Below are 24560 nucleotides of genomic sequence, written 5' to 3'. Positions count from 1 at the left end.
ATGGTAAAGAACATATTACATATTAGTAAAAAAAGGTTATTAAACTTGCATTCATTTGTGATATAGTAATTGCTTCTCTGAGTTATTGCTAAATGCGCTGGAAACAGACTGGCTATCTGATCTCTGAAGTTTCCACAGACTTCGTGTCTGTGTGCCTCTCTGACTGAAATCTCCATCAAATTCATTCACCAGACACCTGCTAAAGCATAAGGTTTTCACCCACATCTGAGAGGGTGGTGAATGGCAAGTCCAACCCTCTTTTTAGCTGGCTTTTTATCAAATCTGAGAGGAGAAGCAGCAACTCTCACTTGAGGGGCAGTCAAACTACCCTTCCACTGTGATGGATGATGATGATGACGTCATAGCTCCCCTTTTGGGCAAAGTCAGAGAGGCTGGCACATCATCCTGCACCTGAGCACTGGCAGATGGATGCTAGAGGTGTAAGTTCACAGGTGGTATTGTACCAGTACAAACTCAGACATTTTGGCAAGTGATACTCTGTGAACAGTATCACTGCTCTATGTTCCTACTCCCTGTAAGTGTGTGTTGCCCTTAGCTATGCTTTCAAGAGTGACATATTTTCATGAATATACTCTATGGAAGAAGTATAATCAGTTCAGTCAAGTCTGTATTCAGAGAAAGAAGTTTACACAGACCATAAAAAAAAAATCACTCCAGAAAAAGGGCAATCCTTTGTAGCCTGGTGCTAGCTATAAAAACTCTGTACCACTTAAGATCAAGAAGATGTCCAGCAAACCAGTCTCTTACCCCCACAGCAGGAAATCTGTCTTCAACAGATGGCTAATAGTCCCCCAGATGTCTTACTCCTACAATATTCATTGAAATGCCTGCTATCTCTGGATAAGGAGAAAGCAGAATGCAGGGTCTAGACGACTGCATTTTTCTCCCAGAAACTGCAGTTCCTCATGCCTCTGTCTTGAAGATCTCAGTGTGTTCTAGGTTAAGGTTCTCAAACTCCCTGAGTCTTTTGACTCTTCCTTGGCCAGAGGTTGGGAAGAAAATCAAATTACACAGAAGTTTGATGTTGTACAGCAGGCTGTTACAGATCATAAATTGGCTCTGTAAATCTATTCCCCACTTCTACTAGTGACCGTGCTGATTCTGTGCTACCTTTCAAGTAGAAGAGTGATGACATTCCAGAAACAACATATTTTCAGTCCTGAATGAATGACAAAAACCCTCATAGAAACCACAAGCCTTAGAACAACCAAGGGGATCTCAATTATTGCAGGCCATTTTTATCCTTTGCAACTTTCCAAGATAAAGATAGTAGTAGTGAGATGTATCCAGCCTCAGACACTCTATCCTGTTTACACTGATCTTTTGCCTCTAAGAATCTGAAGCCCTGCCTTTTTAAACTGCTTTTAAAAATAAACTTATTGACTTTATCTCATAAGGAAGAAAATGGACATGATTATTTACATCTTCCAAAGATCTGGCCCAACATTTTGTCTAAAAAGTTCACTTAGCTCTGCCAGGTTTTAAAACCCTGTCAATCTAAATTAGCTATAATTTTCATGGTTATTTCACTGTTCCATAGATTTTCCCATGAAGCTATTTTTTGAGGGGGGCATAGATTTTTTTTTTTTAATTCAATTGAGTTCCTGCTAATAGCAAAGTATCTCTTCCATCTGGTGAGAACCTCAGAGGATTTTAGACAGTACTAAAGCCAAGGGTCACGAGTTTATGTAGCAATTTTATTTTTAAGAAAATATTTCTCCTGGAGCTGTCTTCTACAAATTAATACACATCAAATATGATAGCTGAGGGAAATAGGGAACATTTCTTGAATAACAGCAGTTTCTCTTCATTTCTGATTTACACATAAATGTAATGCCCTCCGACAATATTAGCTTTGAACTGTATTTCTGTAGTATATTATATAAAAGTCATTTAATGATGACAGTTTAAATTGCCTTGTGAAAAAAAAAAAGACTATTTCCATGAAAGTGAAGGGGGTCTTTAGAAAGGAAAGTTAAAAGGACATTGTGTTATGCTCCAGAAGAATGTTACTAATCTTAATTCTTACCATCTTAGTGCAGATATTGAGATTCTAACACTCTTCTCCCCATTCACTCTCCTCAAAATTATTCCTTCCTGTGAGTTTCGGAGTCCTGCTGTGTTTTATCTTCTACAATATCCATTTTTCCCCACAAAATTCTGTGTCACAGCATTTGCTTCAAATAGATAAGCACATTTTCAGAGTGTAATTAATAGAATAAGGATAATAAGTATATGGATCTCAGTAAGACAGATATTGTACCAGAACTGCCCATTAGAAAGCTCATCTAATGCTTTCCAAATTACATTTTCCTTTACTTGTATGAAAAGTAAAAACCACGATACCCTGAGGATATGAAAACTCTGGGAGTTTCACTTCCAGAAGCCCTCAAGCAGAATGGTCTATGTCCTGCTTCAAGTAATTCTTTAAAGGAGCTCATTTGTAATCTACACTAGTAAGGTCTTTTCCTAAGAAAACTACAGTATTCGATCCAGGAGGATTACCTGGAAACACATCTGCCAGTTCTCCTTGCAAGAAAATATTTTTTACTTAGTCCTTGAAATTTCTGAAGGCAAGGAACAGCCTTTCTGAAAGACACCTGGTATCTGTTCCTCTTGTGTCCCCAGGTGGTAGTTCTTTTTCAAAATTTCTTACTTTCAGGAGTTGTGTGGCCAACAGTGGGAAGATGGATAAGTTTGAACCTGTGCCACAGGTTGTACTTGCAGGAAATTCTTCTGACCTTTGAAACACAGGATAGAGATTTAACAACAGCTTTATTAGCCAGCTGGAGGTGCAATAAAGTAAAAGGCAAAATCCCAACTCCGGGTCTTAATTGAAGTGCTACAAGCTGTAATTCAAGCCTCCTGAAGACCCTACTGGAAGCATTGCAAGACTGCTTTCCTACCTAGATGGTAGAGACATCTAAGAATAAAGAAGTTAACAATCTGTCCTGTATCAGAAGCCCCAAATATATAAAATGGATATTGGCACTGTGACCTTGTTGTATTACAAAAAAACCCCAAACCTCAATAAGGATCACCTGCTAATTAATTTATATCACAGCTGGTTACATTAGGCTTCCAGAAAAGACCAAGCTTTATGTTTGTTTTTTCTACTCTGTTTATTTACAAACTAAGCAGACACTAATGGAGCTGCAACATGCCATCTGACAGCATCCTGTCCCATGCTGTCAGCCAATTCTAAGAAAAACTTTACCTCCAACACATGGCTAAAAGCCTACTACCATTTCCCTATCATTTCTGGCAAGTCTCTTCTCTCTTGGATGGTCTCAAATTCTAACTTCCTACCTCCCCCATTAAAATTCTAACTGGAGCAGTCGTTGTCACTTTCTGACACAAAGTGGTCCATGGAGTCAGTAAGACATTCCATGGTGACCTACATAGGAAACCTGCAGAGCCAGCATAAGGGCACAGCTGAATGCTCTGAAATGCCTGTGTCAGTTCTTGTAAGGGAATTCTTGGTGTTGCCACTTCACATGGAGTTAGTGTTTTGCAGAAGCAAAGGTGCACGCACTGTGCATAACTGGGAACAATTTCTGTGGTGCATCATTATTCACCTTTGCTTACTTTGAGAATCCTTGCTGGATGACCTGATGGCACCTACACAGAAAAAGAATATAGGGCAAGACCTCATTCAGCCATCCCTTTTCAGAATCAGGTGTGCTTCAGATCGTAGGGAAGAGCAGACCTCTGTTGACAGTTACAAAAAAACCTAAAATGAATCTTCAGGGGACCTTTTCTTTTCACTTTTCGACAGGCACACAACTTGAAAGGAATGCTAGTGCAGGCTATTCTTTTCCAATGAAGTTATTTGTGTGACACTCCTTTTCCAGTTGTCAGATTCTCATGTGTCAGAGGCAGTACTATACATGCACGGGCTGTATCCTGGTGTGGGATATGGGCAGCCCTCTTTGCTCTAATGCTTTTCAGGAATGTGTGTCTATTTTTAGAATATTCACCAGACATGGGGAAAATCCAAAGCTACTTGTCAGTGCCTTCCACATCTGTACTGAAATATTCCTTTCCTCTGTAATCTGCTTTCTATATGAAAAAGTTGGATGAAACTGAAAGCATTCAAATCCCAAGAACATGTACTAATCCTTGAAACCCATATTACAAATTGAAAGGAAAATGTTTTCTTTCTTATTCCTTTATTGGTTGCCAAACTTACCTATTAACCCAGTTTGGAGAGTTCTTGTTTTACTCTGAGAGGCCACCAGCAGGAATTTTTTAACACTGGTCAGTCATAAATACTCTTGAAAATCTTTGGTGAAATCAGGCAGGGAAAAGACACCACCTGTAAAATAAAAATATTTTATCTTTTCCTATAGGCAAGGAAAGATGAATTTTTATGCTGTCTACATGGAATTCTTTCTAAAATCAGTGGGTGTTGGAGAAACACGCAGATTTTGTTGCACAGATTTAATGGAGTCCCAAGGCTAGCAAGCAGAAAAAAGATGAAAACTCTTTTTTTCCCCCTGAATGGTGCTCAAATTTCAGTCCTTATTAATTAGTAAGGAGAAATGCAGCATTTTTCAGACATTTGTCATTAAAAAATGTTACCAAGATTTCTTCAGTGATTGGATCACATGCTGTTTTTTCTATTACATTAGCAGCTTTTGAAGCCCATGTGTTATATTGATTTTCTCCTGAGAATGTGTATGGTAGGTTTGACATGACATTTCATTGCACTAATTTTGAAGACAGTGTGTAAATGAACAGACAATGATTTGTTTTGTCAGTGCATCCAGGTAGAATGACTTGCTGGTCTTACTAGGATTCAGAGAAGATCTGATGTAGTGCATTAAGTGATGATTTTCTTCAACATACTTACTGTCATTTTCTCACCCATGTTCTTTGATGGAAAGAATATAATATTTTCTACACAGTGAAAATTAGATTTTCTGTATCAGCTTAGCATGTTTTGTGAAAACAGAGATTTTTACCATGATTCAAAAGTTATCAGTATAGTAAGCAATAATAATCAAATGGATTAACTTCACCTAGAAAGGTAACTGGTAGCACTCAAAGAGCAATTAACATAATAAATAATTTTAAAGGTATTCAAACTACCAAAATTGCCATTATGGAGTTTGCTGCAGAAAAAAAGATGAACGAGTAAAATAAATGTGTTTTAAATATACTAGGGCCAGGGAGTAAATTCAAAAACTGGATTGAAAAAAAACTAGTGCAACTCCCACAGTCAGTGAATAAGACAAAGATTTTATATGAACGTGTTTCTTTTTACTTTGGTTTTACCCTTAAAAATGACAGCTCCCCAGCAGATTATTTTCATTTTATGATCAAAAGCAGCACCTTGTATGACTTTCACAGTTGTTTTGTCCTCTCAGTTGTAGACATGGTATGAAGTGGTGGTTTTCGCTACCATTAGGGAATTTGCCTTGATAGATCCAAGCCTTTCTAGCATGTAGCACATTTTGCCTTTCAAGTGCTGCAACCTCTGGGACATGATAGAGAAACTTCCATTAAAAAAAAAAAATCCTGATAAATCCAAACCTCATTCTTCATTTTGAAAATAGATTTTTATGTTTATTGTGATTCAGGATCACAAGATGGATATTACTCTAAGAATGGGCTTTGTTAACTTCATGAGGAAGTTCCTTTGTGTAACCAATGGTGCAGAATCAGGGCAAATGGACAGGAGAGCTCTTGCTTCAAATTAAATAAAGCCTGAGGACAATGTCAAACCATGAGATCTGACCCCTTCACATGCCAGTGAATTACAGAAACGACCAGTTACGTGGCTAAAGCTTCCAGTTAAAGCCAGAATGTTAGTTCTTTTAGAGAAGGCCTGGCCGTGCTGTTGGTAGACCACAGGAAAGATGAATCCCAAAAGCCATGGAATTTACTTGAGATATGCCAAGATAATCTCAGAAAAGATACTGAGTAAAAAGCCAAGAACATGGAGCTGTGTAGCTCCATGGATCATGACACTAAGGATTTTTAGAGATATGCATCTCTTGGATGTGTTCCTTGGTGTCTGTCACAGAGAAAGTTCTTGAAGAACACAAATTCTGCCACTGCATTAACGCTGTTGCCCCAAACCCATGGAAGCTTAATGTCTTTGACACTATGATTTTTTCCTGCCATTTCAATAAAACTAGCCAACAAGTTCTTATATTATGGGAGGAGAAAACTAAACGTGACTACATAAACCTTGTTTTCTTATGAAAGTGGATTAAAACATTTTTAAAGGTGCCTGGCAGTCTGACCTGTAGAAAAAAAAATCGTAGCTCAGGTATTCAATATCACTGTAAACATATCAGTAGGGCATATGATCAAGGCATTCGAGGGGGGCCTCCGTCCCACCTCCCAGCTTACTTACCCTATTCACTATGCTGTTTACAACTCTGAGTTCTCCTGGGTGTTTCGGAGAAAGAAAAATAAAAATGCCGGAAACCAAGTTAGCATGAGAGGAAGAAGGATTGTTTCAGGCACCTGACTGAAGCCCTGACACATGACACTTAATTGCAGTTATTATTTCAATGTGGAGACTGAAGAATTTCATCAATGTTCTGGACCTGTGAAGAAGGGGAAAGAGCACAGTTCCTCAGACCCTCCATACATACTAATGCAAGAAGAACCATTGTATACTCTTCCCAAAATGAGGAATGGACTTGTCTAAGGGATTCCAATAGCCATCAAGATCATTATATTAATCTGCAGCCCCAAGATACTGCTAGACTCCTGTTGAGATCAAAAAACCCCATAATTCTCCCTTGTTTTATTATAAAATATATCTCTGTACGCAAAGACATCTACATATAATAAAACTCTATCTGGCCTTATTGACTGACCTATTGAAAAATAACACACATTGAATTTTCTAAGATTCACATAGCTTGTCTTCTGCCTTATCTATGTAGTCCATTGTTTAAACCCTCCTGTCTAATAATTTCCATTTCATACAGAAACCAGAACTGAGCACTGTTTCTGCCTAAGAATTTCTTATGTGTTCATTCCATGATGGCAACTGATCTTTTCCCAAAGCATTGTGCTGAAAGCAAATGTTGAGGGGATTATCTAAAATGTATTTAAAAAAAATCACAACAAAGCAAAATCAAAAAACAAAGTATTTCTACACACCCTTTTGCACAGTTTAACACTGCAGGTTTATAAGTTGATTTAACTAATTCATGTACGACATTCTTGTTCAGACAAGCCCTTCTCAAGTCTGTGACTTCAGAACAATACATTTAAAGGTGAGCTAATAACAACCTGAAGCAAGATTCAAACCTGTACAAAGGATGCTTGCCAGTATCAATCCATCCATTATCACCAGCTGCCCCTCCAAGCCAACATACCTGATTTTCATTTAAGGAATACCATCCTTTTTACAGCACCTACCAGAGTCAAAGTCCCACTGCATTGGAGAGCCTAAACTTTATTCTGTCATGTGTTATATTGAAATCAGTTTCTTTCTAAGAGACATACTTTCAAGAAGACAGTGTACTGAAATGAAATGAAAGGAATGGAATAGATGTTGAGGACTTTGTGCTGGCATTTAGTGGTCAAAGGGGGAAACGTGTTAAACATTTCATCTCTATACCTGAACGTTTGTAGGGTTTTTTTAGCTTTCATTCCTCTGTTCAGAGTCTATCACAGCTACTTTATACACTTTCATTATGTCAGGATCCCAGAGTCCCCCTCACCCCAGGAGCTTTCATTTTAAAAGCCCTCTGCGAGTAGCAGGAGAGTCATACTGATGTGAATGCTGGCACAGAAAAGGCTGCTTGGCATAAACTTACAAGTAGGAACAAAACACATGAACCTAACACATGAGGTGGGGGGCACAGTGGCAGGACACAGTAACAGAGGCAAAAAAAAAAGAAAATCAAGGCACAGTCTGTACAGCAGCATTCCAGGTGTGTGAACTGAGGAGTTGTGAATGGAGGGTAATGCTGTACTGCTGCAGATTTCTTATAGGTTTGAAGACAAGACATGGGAAAAGAGCGTTCCTCTCAGCTCAGTTAGAGCATCACAGAATAGTTTAATTGCCTGTGCTGTAAAACAACCCTTTTGTCAAAACCACTTCTCACTAACTACTTGTCTGCCAAAAATACATTGCTTATTCCATTCTTTGTCAGATGTAATTGATGCAAATCCAGGTGTACACCAAAGTAGTTGTTGTATATCTTTTGTGCCATCTCAGTTTGACAGCATGCTATTACATGGCAAGTGCCATGGTATAAAAGGAATAGCTATAGTGAGTATACATAACTTCTGTATAAACTTATAATTTTTGATGTCTTATATTTTAGAGGACATGGAAATTGTCTTCTTTCACCTTCCTCCTAGCAAACAGAGCTCTGAACCAGGTAAGTAGTCAAATCACTGCCATGACTTGTCAAGCAGAGTCTAATGAACTCAAGGGCACAGGGATGCCTTCTTGCTCTCAGCTGACTGCTGCTATGAGGGTTGTCACTTGGGAAGTGTACTCAGTGTGCCAGTGCAGTGTATCCATTAGTGCCTGGCTGGGGATTATCACACTCTTAGAGCATGCAGGGCACGCGCCTTGTATAGCATCTTATACAGCATCCTGCCCTCCTGTCAGCGATTACTCTCGTATTGGCCTGCCCTTTTTTTATTCTAGGGCTGTTTTTAATCTCTCTGTAGCTATTCCTGCCCCATAATTTCAAACTTTAATCTTTCTCTAACACCCATATTTGATTTTAAAATGTTCCACTTGGCACTCACCATCTTTGGAAGAATTCTCACCTGTGTTGCCCACAGCCTTCTCCTGTCTGTTTTATTTTATGCATCACCTTCCACTCCAGAGAGTAACACTATTAGTGCACTGTCTGGATAAAGCTTCGCTTTGACACCAACTACAATGTTTTATTACACTCTAATTTTGTCAATTTCTCTGCAGCATCTAACAGTTAAGAGGGATCTTTTTTTAATGTCAGTGTTGGCTGAACCATCGGAGCTTATCAAGCTCCCTGGTGCCAACATGGGTCTTTCTTAAGCTGTTATTTCTTGTCTAAGGCGTTTCAATATTCTATATATTTTCCAAGTTGCAATCACTTGATCTTCCTGACACTTACAGTAAGTATAGTAATCCAGCTATATGGATTTACTGTCCAAGTTATATCTAGTTTTCTAAGAATTATCACAATCAATTAAATGTGTCTTCCACTTACACTCAGGGATTTTCCAGCTTTGACAACTGGAATAGAAGGCCAGAAAGAGAGGAGAGTATAAAACTAGTTCCATGCTGGTGGAGGGATTTCATGCAGTGAGGGGCTGAGAATGTGGTAAAATACAGAGTTATATTAAAATACAGAGTTATAATTTTAGAAAATTATGGGGTACACATGTCCAATAACTAGAACAGCTTTGCTGTTACCAGTGAAAAGAATATATATGCAATATGAGTTGAATGTTTCTCTATTAGTTCATCCAACACTGCATTCTCTAACTCACCCACATTTCTCTCTATCCACTTGGAAAGTATAGTGAAAATCCAGGTTCTGGTATCCCATCACCTGAGGTTGTATCACACTAAAATTTCAGCTCTTAATTTTTTTTTTCCTTTGTGGTTCTGGTGACCCTGCAGTTATTTCTTATATTTTCTTTACAACACTGGAGATTTTATGCAGAAAACACACCTTTGCATTCTTATTTCCATAGCATATCCCTCTTGACTTGAAGAGCATCCAGAGAAACATTGAAGATAGCAAACACCTTAATCTTCATTCTCACTTTTAGGCCCATTCAAGTCAAGGTCCTTCATTGTCTCTGCACCTTCCCCTTCTATACAAAGAATTATAACTCCTTGATAATAACGTTCTTCACTTTCTAATAATCTTAATACTATAAAGACAGATGCCTGTATAATTTGCATCACAGAAATGCTTATTGCACAGTTAGTACAAATGTTGCTTTTATCTGGCCACCCACTACTACTTTCTGACTTTTACCTGTTTCACTGATCGAATCCTTTATATCTTTTTTCCAAAGATGTTATGTTCCCTATAATCTAGTAGCAAGGTTCCATTCCTGCATAAAACAGTTCATCAGCCTCTATCAGGCACAGATCTTTCGGGCTTCTGGTTTCATCACGGGAAGCATTGGGTTTTGAGGAGAAGGATGAAAATAAAAAAACATTAGCAGGGACATATAATGCAATACTTTGCTTTGCCCATGTTTATCTAACTGGTTTTTAAAAATTCAGTTGTTGTGTTCTTATCCTGTTTTTAACTTCTCCCCTGCTCTTTTTATTCCCTCTTCTGCCAGTGGAGCAGTATTGGCAGCTGCTCTGTGCCCAGACTGCTCTGTTCATCTAGCTGCACAGCAGTAATTCCCCTTCAGCTCACACGAAAATCTTACTTATAGTAATAATAGTAATTTATATAATTAAAACTCCTTATAGTATTTGTAGGAAGTCTTTCCTAACCATTTGCATCACTGACTAAGAGATGCTTATATACAGTCTAACTTTTTGAATAATGTTTCAAGGTCTTGATTTCTTTCCTGTCTCCTCTAGTCTGTTGAGCAATCAACTTCCCTGCCTCAGCTCTGGTGGACCAAACTCTTTGTTTTCTTTGCAGATTTCTACAATTTTTAAGGAACTTTCACTGCCTCAGGAATTCTCTTATCTCATTATTTGTAAGCTTTCTTCCCCAGTTGCTTCCACTGCTAATACTTTGTGTTGGACTGCATGTTTTTGTAAGGATGAATGTGTTGAGTGCAATGAGTGAGGCTTTAACAAGACAGAACTTATAATGGCTCTGTGATGCTGGTGGTTATACAGGCATTACCCTCAACACAGGTGCTGAACTAAGGCTGGAAGGTGATGAGACAGACCCTACACAGACTGGACAGTGGAGGCAGAACAAGAATTTGGAACCTCCTGTCTGCCAGCTGCCTGCCTGCTCTGACAAGCCACAGTGCTTCCCAGCTGTACAGTGGATTCTTCAAGCGACCTTAAAACACTCATTCACAGCACTCTGGGGACACTGAATGGCATTGTTAAATTGTGTGCAGTAGAAGCAACCATGGGCCAATTACCCTCAGCTGCCAAATCTTCCAGGACAGCACTCCCTATCAGCATCAGCGCACACATTACCAAGTTCCCAGGAAGGAGGTAGGGATAAATCTCTTGGCACCTTATGCTTTAAAGGAGAAAGAGGGTTGAGGAGTTAGAGCACCTCACATCCCCAGATAAAAAACCCTCAAAGGTTAATCTGAAAAGGAAGGTTGTTAAAGTAATTTTGACCCTTGCAGAATACACACTGTCAGCACAATCACTTCTAACTGAGAGCATCAAATATAGTTTACACTAGAAATTATAATTGCACTTCACAGCCAGAGTTCTGTCTCTCAGTAATGCAAAAGAGACTTTTTAAAATTTGAAAAGTATTTACTATGCAATTGCTTCATTTAATTAAAAACTACAATGTTGAAAAACAATAAAAGAAAATAATTAGTCTTAAAAGTATGAGGTTATTTGTTGAACACCTGTCACCCAAAGGAAATAAAAATCTGAACATGAGATCAAATCAACCAGAATTTTGTTTTATAATGTTAAGAAGTTGAATGTTCTTGCACAGTACTTGACAGAAATTCATCATTTGTGAGCAAAGACTTAGTAGCCACATGTAGCATACACAACAGAAAAGGTAAAATAGATCCTGTTATTTCTGGTTGTATGTGTTTGTCCTGCAGACTGGAGAACTAGAGCTAGTTGTTGATTGGCCAGCTTGAGGAATTCTGGAATTCCAATAATTCCAGAAGTCATTTTGGTGGCTGATAATTTTCCAGGGAGGATTTCTGAGATCTCTAAAAGCTGTAGACTACTGTATGCACTGCAGTTGTAAATTGACAGGCAGTAACAGAAAAAGATAATGCTATATTAAATGATTTGATAGCAGGTTATTTGGGAAAATGGGTAAGAGCAGTAGGATCAAACAGCAACAACAAACCCACAACAACAGAAATCACCAAATAATGACCAATTATGTTGAATCCCCAAGTTTTTCTGCCTGCTCTGAGAAAGGCTGTTTTCTCCTTCAGTGCTCAGCTGGTCTGCTAGATGAGCCCTGAAAATAATCTGGGAGAGTTGTCTGTGGAATTTGTGAAGTCCTTAATTCAAAATAGTTACAAACACTAAGCAACTAAGGTAAACATGTCAGTGATATTCATGAGTCAGCTCCTGAGACGTTCTAGTCTATACACTATGGAAGGGAAGGATTGGCATTCTAAAAAGCTCAGAAAAATACTAATCTTGAACTTCAGACCATTTAAAAATGCACTTCTTAGCTACTTTGAAGACACTTAAATTTGCAGGTTGGTAAAGGATTTCCTGTTTTACATTTAAGCCAGAAAATAAGAGGTTGTTCAAGACCTGTGCAGCAAGTCTACAACAAGCACAAACATGATCATTTTCTCCAGCAACATCTCCAGGGTTACTTGCAAACAAATGTACTCATTAATCTTTTGTAAATTCTGTATGAAATTTAACAGTGGCAGAAGCCTGAAAGAGTCCCACCCATTTTGAAGATGCCATACCTGTTCAGGCAGATATGGCAGAAAAAGACAAGCTGTTCACCTGAGAAATATTACCAGAAAAGGAGCTTGTCATGTGTCAGAGTCCTTAAAAAACACTTGGGTGTGCCAGTTTTATGCATTAATTACCTGCAATGGACATCTGCTTCTCTGAGGTTCCAGCCTCCTCCTCTATTGCTCTTTCCACTGACTTTTTCACCAAAACAAATGAAGGAAAACAGAAATAATTGTACCTGCTGCTTTGTTTTTTCTCATCACAAAGGTCCAACAAGGAACAAGAGGTTTTCTATGAACCAGCTATCAGCTATGAAAAGCATAAGCTGCTGAATGGACATTGCCAACAAAATCAGTTTGCCTGAGGTCATGACAATGTCAGGAAGTCAAAATTAATATAAAATTAATATAAAATTGACTAGACTTAAATACAGTCTGACTAACACTGAATCTCTCCAGGTATTTCATTTAGTGTTATTGTTTTATGCAGACGAGTCAGCCAGGAAGTCCAAAGAGCTACATTTCTCATTTTTCATCCTTACCCCTTGAAGCTCTGCTTCTTTTTCAGTTTAGATAGACCTGGTAGAGATGGAGGAAACTACATGAGGAGTCTCGTGGATGGACTTTCAAGATGGTTATGCAGATCTTCAAGAGAAAGCTTTTCTTAAAGCTGGCTTTTTTTTAAGAAGCAGGAGGCTTGTGTGTCAAATACTGCCTTATGGTATTGAAGAGTTTCTGAAATGCAAAAAACTCCTTGACAACCTTCCACCCATTTAACGAATTAAAAAATAATTCCCAGTGCTGGAAAGAAGAGAGACTGTTGTTTTTTTCCAGTGCTGCAAAGAAGATAAGAATGCTGTTTTTACAACTCCATGATTGGGTAAAAAATGCTACTACAGTAATTAATCTACTCCCAGTCCCCCTTTGTCCAAGAAGATGGAACACATCATCCCAAGAAGCTTGATTTACCTAAGCAGCTTTTTGGAATATTTTGGAATATTTTTTAATGCCACAAGAGCAGCAGGTGAAATAGTAGAGCTATGCATTATGGAGAAGCTTCTGATAGGGGAAGAAAGCACAAAAAATGCCCTCACTGCAGTCTACATCTTCCTCACGAGGGGAAGAAGAGGGGCGGGCGCTGATCTCTTCTCTGTGGTGACCAGAGGTAAGGCCCAAGGGAATGGCATGAAGTTGTGTCATGGGATGCTTAGGTTAGATATTAGAAAAGGTTTTTCACCCAGAGGGTGGTTGGGCACTGGAACAGGCTCCCCAGGGTCACAGCACCAAGAGTGCCAGAGTTCAAGAAGCATTTGGACAACACTCTCAGGTACACAGTGTGATTCCTGGGGTTGTCCTGTGCAGGGCCAAGAGCTGGACTTTGATAATCCTTGAGGGAACCTTCCAATTAAGGATATTCTATAATTCTAAACTAAGAAAAAACTTACATTTAGATCAATGTAACTTTGGGACAGATCAAGTCCTGGCATTATCATTCTGAAAGCACAAGATTTTCGTTGGCCAGTACCAGAAGCATGACTTCTCAGAAAATGTTCAGTCTGGAAGGTCGAGACCTTCAATCTCAAGAGACTCAAGCTGCTCAGCGTTTCCAAATGCCAGATGTCAGGGAAACAGCTATCAGTTTACACCAGTTAAAAATAAAGGACCCATGGATTCATTCACCTCTTGTCCCTTGTACATTGTGGCTTGCAAGTGATTCCATGGAATGGTCTCTTAATCCTCCTACCTTTTAAAGTGCAATTGACTCCACAGAGCAATAGAGAGGGGTTAATTAAAAAGTCCTGTGCAAGTATTCTTAAATGCACATTCTCCTTTGAAGTTATTTCAAATGCAGAAATATCCAGAACTGGAAGTTAAGCATGATATTTTGGTAAACCACCAAGTCCTTTCCTCTGGAATCATACATGCAGTGGAAAAGCAATCATGATTTTATAACTCTCATGGAAAGGCAGTGTGGCACAAGTGAAGGCTGGCTCTGACACCTCTTACTGTCAAGCTAGACATGAGGCCACGTCCAGCCACACGAAATTTGCCCTCTGGCACTCTCAAAGCCTCTAATCCCTGCACGTGCTCCTCAGATCTCAAGAAAGGTCTCAAGCTGCACTCAGGCACTGAGTTTTCAGTCTGAGTAAGCTTGTTATTTCAAGAGGATTAACTTGGTATTAATATTAACACCATGATTACTCCTTGCATAGTCTTCCTTTTCAGTATGCTGAGTTTCTGTTCGTGGATTAGCCTGATTCTTTTTTATTATTATTATTATCATCATCATTATTATTATTATTATTGCTGCTATGGACAGCACTATTTAATTATTTGTATAAAGTCTCCATCTCAAAAGCCCAGAGAATACTGCAATAAACAAATAGCACAATAACAGCAGATCCTTATACTATTGGGAGTACACGATACAAATTTGGTTTATGTCAGACCATCAACTAGCATATTAATTAATAACAAATAACAATTTAATGCTGAGATTCTTTTCTAGACTCTCCAGCATACATTAGCATCATGAAAGTATTGAATTCAGGGTTAATTTATAAGTACAATTCTCTCAGTTTGGATGTTGCGGTTTGTCATGTTGTTGTTGTTCTTTGTCATTGCCCTAACTTTTCAATGAGTATATCAATATTAGCACATGTTAATTTGTTAATTCTTCCATGTGCATTTTGAATTTGAATCTAAGAGGAAGGGAATATAAACAGTTTCATGAATGTTGGAAAGTTAAGGAACCAGAACTTGACAGAAAAGCACAACTACAACACGACTCATGCTAAAAAAAAAAAAAAAAGCCACCTTAAATATAGAAAGAAAGTTATATTAGTAGAATGGTGCTAAACTGCCCACAGCCCATACTTGATTTATGCAGTTTCATGCTCTTTGATGGAGAGACTCCCAAATCGTCTTATAAACATGCTTCCCTGAAAGGAACAGAAAAGTCATCACAGCACTTCAATGAAAGGAGTCCTGAATTTGGTACTTGTGCCACACCACTTCTCTGACACCTTTTCGGGTTTTTTTGGTTTTTTTTTTTTTTTTTGTGTGTGTGTGAGTAGGGAGGGGAAATTCAGCAATACTGTTTATTAGGGTTAGTTATGCTCCCTCTGGGAGTTACTACATCTAGTCAGTCTCCTCACCATGGAAATCCATTCTGCAAGTGCTTCAAAAAGAAATGGAGAGAACTGTAACACCAAAAGAGTGCCTGTCAAACCACTGCCAATTAGTTTGGTTTGTGGCTAAACAGAGTCATACACAGGCAGGGTGACAGGTGTTTGTATTTGTCAAGTGTGTGGTTTTAAAAAAAAACAATGCCTTCAACAACGCAGAGCTAGGGAAGTATTTTTTAGAGGTTAAATTTGTTATGTGTCACTTTCAAAAATAAATACAATGAAAACAAAAATTTATGGAAGAATTACAGTGTTTCCTTCTATCAAAACATGTCAACATAGAGAGAAATAGAGGAAAACTTCATACTAGTTTTGGACTTTTTGACCAATCCAGTCACTTAGAATCTGACCTCAAAATCCATTTTGTTTTAACATTATTTCTGTAGGCATCTTGGTACATGGGCTCTCTTTTCATCATACTTAAGTTTCAAGTGGTAGGCAAGGAATGATCTTGATTTCTGAGCAGGGTCATTAGGAGTTATCCCAATACAAATAAAAGTAGGTGATTTAGCTTTGGGAGAGAATCGTGGCATATTCCTCTGGAGTTCATGTGAAGGTTTATTTAATGCTGGCACATCTCAAACTCAGAATCAAAGAATTTTCAGCTGAACACTACTTGGACCTGGCTACAGATAGAGGGATTTTTCTTATAATCCCCTTTTGTGGATTCAACAGACACTTATATGAGACTTAGTTTTCCAGCTAATAATACACTTATAAGAAGATGCTGCCCTGAAGTGAAAGTTGGATGGTGCTCTGAGCAACCTGGTCTAGTTGAAGGTGTCCCTGCCCACGGCAGGGGGTTAGAACTAGATGATCTTCAAGGTCCCCTTTCAAGCCAAACCATTGTATGATCCTACAAAGCCTCAGTTGCTACAGAACACTAGAGATTCTGGGAAATAATGTGGAGTAAAAGGACCCAAAGACAACACTGCTATTACAGACTGTCAAAATGTGGCAGCTTCCCTGCACAGAGACAGCATTGCTGAAGTGAAAAACTTTCTATGTTGACAGGTGCCTTCCTGAAGAACACATTAGCATCTCAGAAGGGCAGCTTCCTTTTCCAATCTCCTTTTTTACCTTCCTCTCTCTTACTAGAACTCTGCTAAATCACCAGGGGTGTGGGGAGGCAAGAATAAAACAGTCAAGAGAATATACTTACCGTATGTGTTCTTACCTTTCTTTTTTACCTTTGGAAAATATTAATAAAAGAAAGTTTGTCTTTTTTTTCCAGTAATAACAGCAGTGCAGAGAAGTATCCAATGGTTCTACTTTATAAAGCAATGTAATGTATTGCCATTCTAAAAGGCTGCCTGATTACAGTTCTCCGTATAATCTTTGACAATACTGTTCATCTCATAGAGACCATTAAAACTCTTGGTTGTCAAAGCATACAGAACCTTCAAAGATAGTGTTTGCTCTTAACTAAAAGTAATATTTAACAACTTAGCTTATTATTCTGTTTCTGCTGGTCAGTCTTTACATCCTTACTCACAAGGTAAATCATTAAAAACCAAGATAAAGCCACATTTAAACTATAAAAATAAAAGGTCAGGTTGAAACAAGAATTAAATAAAACACAGGAATCACTGTATAGAAACTCCTATTTCATTGGAAACTGTTCTTATTACTGAATGTATTGCCTATCACAGTTTCAGCAACATCAGGAACCTGCCTGGTTCTATCTGTGACATGTTTAAGCTTACACTGATGTTAACACCTCAGGAAGGAGGTGTAGTTTCACCAAAAACTCACTGCTCTGACTATCTGATAGGCTCCTATTTTGCCCTATCCTGGAATTTGATTTTTAGGACTTAGGTCCCAAAAATGACTTGATTTCTTTGTGCCACACTAGCAGGTTTGTGCATTGATCTCCCTCGGCATAGACTAACAGGGAGAGGGAATCAGATGCTCCCCCACAAAAAGTTGTATTTGCATTTTACAAGGAGGCATTCCCATTTGCAGGTTATGAGGGCTTATGCTCTGAGGAGTAATAAAAACTGCATATAGAATAACGTTGGATCACATTTCAAGCAGTTCAGCTAGTACAAAGAAATTCAGTTTAAATTGTTGATTCAGAAAAAGCTGTCAGGAAAGCAGACACTTAACTATATCCACCATTAGCAAACTTTTTAACCAGCTCCAGTTGACAGCAGCTGTAAAATACCAGGAGCATTTTTGTTGCCATTATTTGTTCCTTTAAGGAAACCAGTAAGCTCAGAATTCATCCTGTCCCAGTCTTCACTCCTTTTGTCACCCACAAAACTAGAGTGAACTTTCTTGCACCGTATTTTTTTAGCTTGAGGTGTCTGCGTAGCAACATGAAATATGACCTCCAGCGCTACATTTTCCACCCAGGCATCCTTCCCAAGCCATTCTGCTGTAGCTCATTTGTTTGAAGGTTCACTGTCTGCAGCACTCCAGAAAGATTCAAGTGGACATTAGGAAAATCTTTCCAAGGAAGTCATAGGGATAAATCTGACTGGATTTTTTTGAAGGTAGAGGAGGAGGAAGGATGCATTTTTTTTCTTCTTCTTTCTGGAGTCGCAGTGGTATGCCAAATATCATCCAGGAGTGAAACAAGAAGTGAGATGAGGTCTCTAAGCCTGTTTTCTGTGATTCAGTATGCTCTCCCACCAAAAAGAGAAGGTATTTAAGGATAATTCATAGCTGCTTAGAAAGAATAAAAATAGGTCCTATCTGCAAAACTCAGATGCATCATTTACATACTGCAAGAGCTAATATGGACAGAGATTCAGAAATTTATTCACAGATCCAGCCCCTAAAAAAAACTTCACTGTTATATAATATGAAGTCCTACAAATACTAGTATCAATTCAGTGAAAAACCTGAAAGTTGCAGGCAGTGGACATATTTTTATGGCCTAGAACCAACTAGGTAGAAAAATCAAACCATTCCCCCTGGTCCTACTTATAAACGATGAATGAGCTGTACTAATTGGCTTTTACTTACAAGTGCAAATCAGGTTAATTAAAAATAAACTTTACTACATTACAGCACTGAAGACATCCCTTTTCCTAATTCAAGTGCAGATGAATGGATACAGCAAATTTGATCTATAGACATTGACTGGGTTAATTAAAAGTCAGGCATGCATCTGCAGAACCAGACAGAATTTTTTATTTCTATGAGGGCTGTTGGCAACTTGGGATTAAGAAAAAAACTATGAAAAAAAAGCATCTGATATCCATTGAAGCTGAAAGGTTCTTTACACCAGGAAATCTAAACCACTGCTGATGTGAAAAATGTTGACTTTCAAGCAAAGAAGGATTAAAGCCTTCCACACCCTGTCTCTGCACTGCCTTTTTTAATTTTTTTTTCCCCTATGGAGACTACTGTGTCCATGGGATGAACAAGCTTAAGGATGTTGAAGTAGCCTCATACCAGTGGATTTTACCTTTAACTGATTGAGTTACAAACTGCAGAGGTTCAGCTGCATCACACCCAATTCAGTCAGCCCAGTCAGAGAGAGCTGCAGCCCCAGGCAGGGCATCAGCCAGGCAGGGTGACCTCCTCAGCCCCTCTGCCTTGGTGGGCTCCTGCTGAGACACCTCACTCTCCTCCACTTGAGGAATATCCATGCCCCAAACTCAAGCCTTTTAGCTCTACAAAGTCTACTTTCCAGGGTGCTGCAACTTGTCTTCCCAGAGACTCCAGCATGCAGCTGAGGCAGCTTTGCTACACTTGGTTCTTATTTATATACCAGGGCCATTTGCCTGCAGGCATGGATGCATTCCTGAATTAGTTTGTCAGCCTCTTGTTTAGGAATGTCAGCAGCACTGAATGCAAAATGACTAAGTAAATCTGTGTCTAATTCTTAAGATGATCTTGCTGGCAGAGGCTTTAAATACAGCTTTAGAAGTACTGGATTGTCTCTCACCTTTCCAGGAATATTCTTTCAAGAGACCATGAACAATGCATTCCCTAATGTGCTACTAATCTCTTCATAGAGAAATTGTGTCTCAGGGAAAAATGTTCAGCAGAGCTCCTCAGTGTGGGAAAGCCCATAAATCACCTCGTTCAGCAAAAATTCAAGCACAGCCATGTCTTAACTCACCTTACAGAAGGTCTTCAAGTGAAACCTGATCCAACAGAGGCACCAAATTTATTGTAATTTATACTCCTCATCCTTTCCCCTCTCAGTGCATGAAATAGTAATTTAGATGCCAGAAAACAGAATCTCTATGAGGAAATGTTTTTCAAGAATGCTTCCTCCATAACAGTTTTGACAAACCTATGGTTGTTCACCCACACTGGTGGGCTCCAAGGCAGGACCAAACAGAATATCAGTGTATCTGAGCATGGCTGGACAAAGAGGCTGAAGATGGGTGGACAAGCAGTGTCCCCTCATTCAAGGACCCCTCATCCACCTTAAGTTCAGGCAACTTAATGCTACACCAAAATGGCAGAATTCACACCTAGAAATGGACAAGATTAACTCTTGCTGGATTTCTGCTATTACAATGTGAAAGCAAGTACAAATCATATGGGAACTGCAGGAGGTGAACCCAGTGCAAGAGCAAGAGGCTGGCATCTGTAAACTCCATCCCAAGCTTAGTTATTCCAGTGGACTATGAAATACAGTCAAAGATGATGACAGCTGTGTTCTGCCAAGGCTAAAAAAAAAAAAATCTATGCTGGTTTATTCAGAGAGTTGAGATAATTAAGCAATAATTCCATTTATATTTCAGCCACTACTTTTCCTATAAAAGCAGCCGACTAATTTAACATACCCCAGAATGAAGAAAACCAGTGCAAAGTATGCTTCTTGAAAAGTTGGACCTTTCACTTAAAGAAAACTGTTGGGAAATATTAAACTAATTGTAAGAGCTACCACAAAGTATAAGACAAGAATAAACTTTAATAATCTCAATCTTATAATTTTCAATAAAGACTTAATAGCGATCAGTTACAACGGACAGCAGTTCCAAATCTTTCAGTGTTGATGTTAGGATGAAGAAATGTAAAACCTGTTTGATTCCAAGGAAAATCTTTTTAAACAAAACCATAGGTACAGAATACCCTGCATAGCCACAAGCTGAATCGTCTTGAAACAAAATAAAAAAGCACATATAAAGCGAACATAGTCTAGCTGCAAGTATATTAATGATGAGTATGCTTTAATTCTGCATTTATCATTAGCAACCTAAAGTTGGCAGCCTAAAGCTTAGTAACATAAAGATAAATAACATGTTTTTCAGGCACCTGTTTTGAGGAAGAGTCAAACTTTCTAGATCTGAACTTTATCATATTTGTGAGACAGATCAGATCCCGGTTTCAGATAAAATCTTTTCTCATTGGAAAGCACCCGACATTCCAAATCAACTTTGTCTCAGATTACAGTAACTCAGTGTTCAGTGCTGAATTTTGAGCTGAACAGAACTTATCACTTTAATGCCAAAACAAAATCACCCAGCTGGGTTCCTACTTACAAGCAATGGAGCAATGCTGAAACTGTTCTGAAATTTCACTGTCAGCATATTTTGGTAATAACAGACATCCTTTGCTGAAGACATTCTGATTTCCCTCTCATTCCTGTCTTTATTTTATTTCAGGTGAAGAAATACGCCACTGATGTAGTCAGATTGGTAACAGCAACTTTGTTCTGAAGCGAATGAATGTACCTAAAATTAGAGTAGCACATGAACTTCTAAAAGACAGAAAAGCTGCAGGAACCTCATAGTCTAGCCACCCTACCAGCAAAATCTATAAAGAAGTAAGTGTTGCAATTTTTTCAGGTGACAGAATTATAAATGTGTGAAGAAGTGAGCTATTCTGACATGTGGGTTTACTTGAAACAGATTCTTATTTACCTTTTGATATGGAATCATTTGGAACTGAAAGATGGAAGAGTTCCACTCAGTTTGGGTGTGCCACATTAGCTGAGATCTGATTATAAACTGGAGAAAGGGGAGTGGAAATTACATAGGAATATGTTTTCCATCTTTTGGACATTTTAACACATATTTTAACACTTAAACTTTACTGTGTTTTTATTATACTTGAATGCCCACTTGCAGCCTTGTACTGAGCAGTTTCTTTTGAATCTTCCACGACAATGCTGCCTCACAAAATATCAAAGTATCACCAAGTATTTTGTTATTATTAAGACACTGGGAAAACATTCAGTGTCATTTCAGCCAGCTGGTTGGGAAAAGGAAGTTTATTTTTACCTCTTCCCATTAATGTCTCTTCCTCAAACGATTTGATGTTACTGAAAGGCTGGAGTCATCCCCCAAAATCTTCTCCTGCTGGAGACAGTGTCATATGGTCAGATGGGAATCAGTCATAGGAAAAATCCTTCTCCCACTCAACTCTCTCTCTGCAACACACAGACCCACTTTGCACCTCTGCTCTGCTCCAGCCCTTGGTGCAAAGATTGGGGTGTGCTTTCAGAAGGCAGAAGAGCAAGAAAGGGAGCACAGCCCATCAGACTCCCCCTTACAAATCCTCTGTTGAAATGGAAACAACAGACATACAAGCAGCATCACTCTCTTCTGGAAAAGAAGTGGTTAAGGAAGAGGCACAGAACAGACAGGCAGTGAAAATCAGGGACAAGAAATGGATATCCTGTTAACACTGGCTGAACATGTGTAGCTGGATGCTCTGTTTCAATGTTGAATAACGCTGAAACCAGCCTGACTCATCAATCCCAAAGTTAAACATCCTGAACATGAAACGAAGATGTGGCAGACCGTACAAAGAACCTGAGAAAAGAACAAACTGTGATACTACTGGTAACTTACCTAAAGATGTTAAGCTGACACTGCTGGCCCAGAGACATATGTCTGACAATCACCTTATGCTATAGAAGCCCAGTCCCACTTTTTAACAGCAGGGTCTCCTAACAAACCCATTCTCACAGTGTGTGTGGAGACTCCTGCCTTAAACGAAGACACTCCTCAAGGTTACTCCTTGAGGCTGAGTGAAAGACACTTGGCCTCAGTCATCGCTGTGGGGGAGTGACATCAATCTCTGCTGAATGCTTGGTTTTGCTAGCTTTAATATAATTGCTTCAGCATTACTTCAAAATTAGTGCACTATAGTAATAGTTATAGCTACCTGTACTGTGGGGTAAACAATTTTGATTAAAATCTTTTAACCTAATCATTATCATAATAAATAATCGATTTATATATAAATACATCTGGTTTGCCACTCTTAATCCTGTGGGACAAAGTCAGATAAAAAATATCACACACCAGTATAATCCTTTGGACATAAACTGTTAACAAAGTCTGGGGCCAAGATTGGATGCAGGTGCATGTAGGCTCCTCTCTGAGGAGTCTGAAAAGCAAGGAGGTTCTTTCTTTACCTCGTGACTCAATGAAAAGGCTTCTCTAATAAACTTTTGTCTGAAGCTCCCAGTCTGCCCGTGACAACATGCCATTGCAAACTGCTTAGAAATCAGAGCTGTAGCAACATAGTGGCAGAATATCAGTGCTGCCACACTGCTGGTTTCCTAGAAGAGGTTTAATTAGTTCATACAACACTGGAATCTTCACTGACATGGGTCAGAAGAATTGTGTGAAGCCGCTGAAAATCATGAACTCTACTGGAGTTAAGGGTTCCAAATTCAGACTTTAGGAGACTCCAGACCTTGTTCTTGGCTGAAACAGCTGGAAAGCCATTGGACTATATAAAAGAGAAATACCTCTAATATTATATAATCTAATTTTTTTCCCCAATAGAAAGAAATCTCAGTTAAGAGAGGGACAGTTCTCTGGAGGTCACTGCTGGTCCATCATTATTACTTATGCCCACTTCTGCTTAAGCACTACAGAAGTGTGTGTGATAGAGCACTGGCAACACTTTTTTAGCTTTAAAGCAGCACTATACAATTTCACTATGCCAAAGAGCCCGATAGATTTAAAATACACCACATTCACATTTATTTCTTTAAGCATTTCCATACCAGGCAAGTTTTTCGCAACTCTAATGAGGACTTCAGAAACAGTTACATGGTCTTTATGAATGCTTTAAGGAGAGGAGAAATGCCAGGAAAGGTAAAGTAATTAGGTCCTCAGTGTGAAATTAGCTGCTAGACTGTAGCCATAGAAAAAAAAAAAAAAAGGAGAAAGTAGAAGTTCTAGACAAAATTAATTGTCTCATATGCAGTGACAGGAGGATATAAGCTCCATAGAACCAGGTGACAGAAAACTTCAAGCTAGTGGGAGCAAAAAATATAATGATCCTAACTGTTAATGACACGTCAGTGAAACAGGAGGCAGAGAAATAACTGCCTTAATAACTGCTCACTAAAGGAGGAACAGTCAATACCAAACTACCCTACATGCCAATTATCTGCTTAATTGTCCCATATGTGTCACTACAGACACCCTTTAAAGGGTTGCAAACAAATTTTTCCAGTTGTTTTCCTCAGCAAACAGACTTCTCTACACTCATGATGCATTTCCCCATTTTCACTGCCTTGTAATACAGTGTAATAGTTAAATTTCATAGCTCAGGTGACTGCTTCTTAATTTCTCTCTCTTCAAAGGCTAAGAGAAAATTCATCATTACTTATACTTGATAGCTGAACAAACATATACATACTGTTGTCTGTTAAGTACAGCAATACATATTAACACATAATTAAATTAAATGAGAGTCAATTTTGCTTTGTTTGTACAGATAAGCAGAACAGACAACTCTTCGGAGAAAATCAGAAAGTATTTTTAAGGGCTTCGAGAAAAACATTAAAGTGTCTCCTCAGGAGACATTGCAGCTTCAGAAAATACTCTTGCATTGCTAGACTCAATAGAATGCTTTAACAGGTCTCTG

At 38.7% G+C, this 24560-nt stretch overlaps 1 protein-coding gene across 3 annotated transcripts in view; it reads left to right on the top strand.

Annotated features, from left to right (window-relative positions):
- IL15 (interleukin 15) overlaps window positions 1–11527 on the top strand; it is a 67876-nt gene extending 56349 nt beyond the window's left edge. For 2 of the 3 annotated variants that reach the window (XM_050330620.1, XM_050330622.1), the window contains 3 exons: window positions 8325–8381; window positions 10617–10674; window positions 10838–11527. In XM_050330620.1, coding sequence (XP_050186577.1) covers window positions 8325–8381; window positions 10617–10674; window positions 10838–11028 — 306 coding nt within the window. In that variant the 3' untranslated portion in view covers window positions 11029–11527. The remainder of the gene's footprint in view (window positions 1–8324; window positions 8382–10616; window positions 10675–10837) is intronic. The other variant, XM_050330623.1, reaches the window with a different exon arrangement.
- Window positions 11528–24560: the final 13033 nt, after the last annotated feature.

The sequence above is a fragment of the Myiozetetes cayanensis genome, unplaced genomic scaffold, assembly GCF_022539395.1.
Source record: "Myiozetetes cayanensis isolate MyiCay16 unplaced genomic scaffold, myiCay2020 scf42, whole genome shotgun sequence".
NCBI lineage: Eukaryota > Metazoa > Chordata > Aves > Passeriformes > Tyrannidae > Myiozetetes > Myiozetetes cayanensis.
Note: the sequence above shows the minus strand (reverse complement) of the source record. Positions and strands in the feature narration are given on the sequence as shown.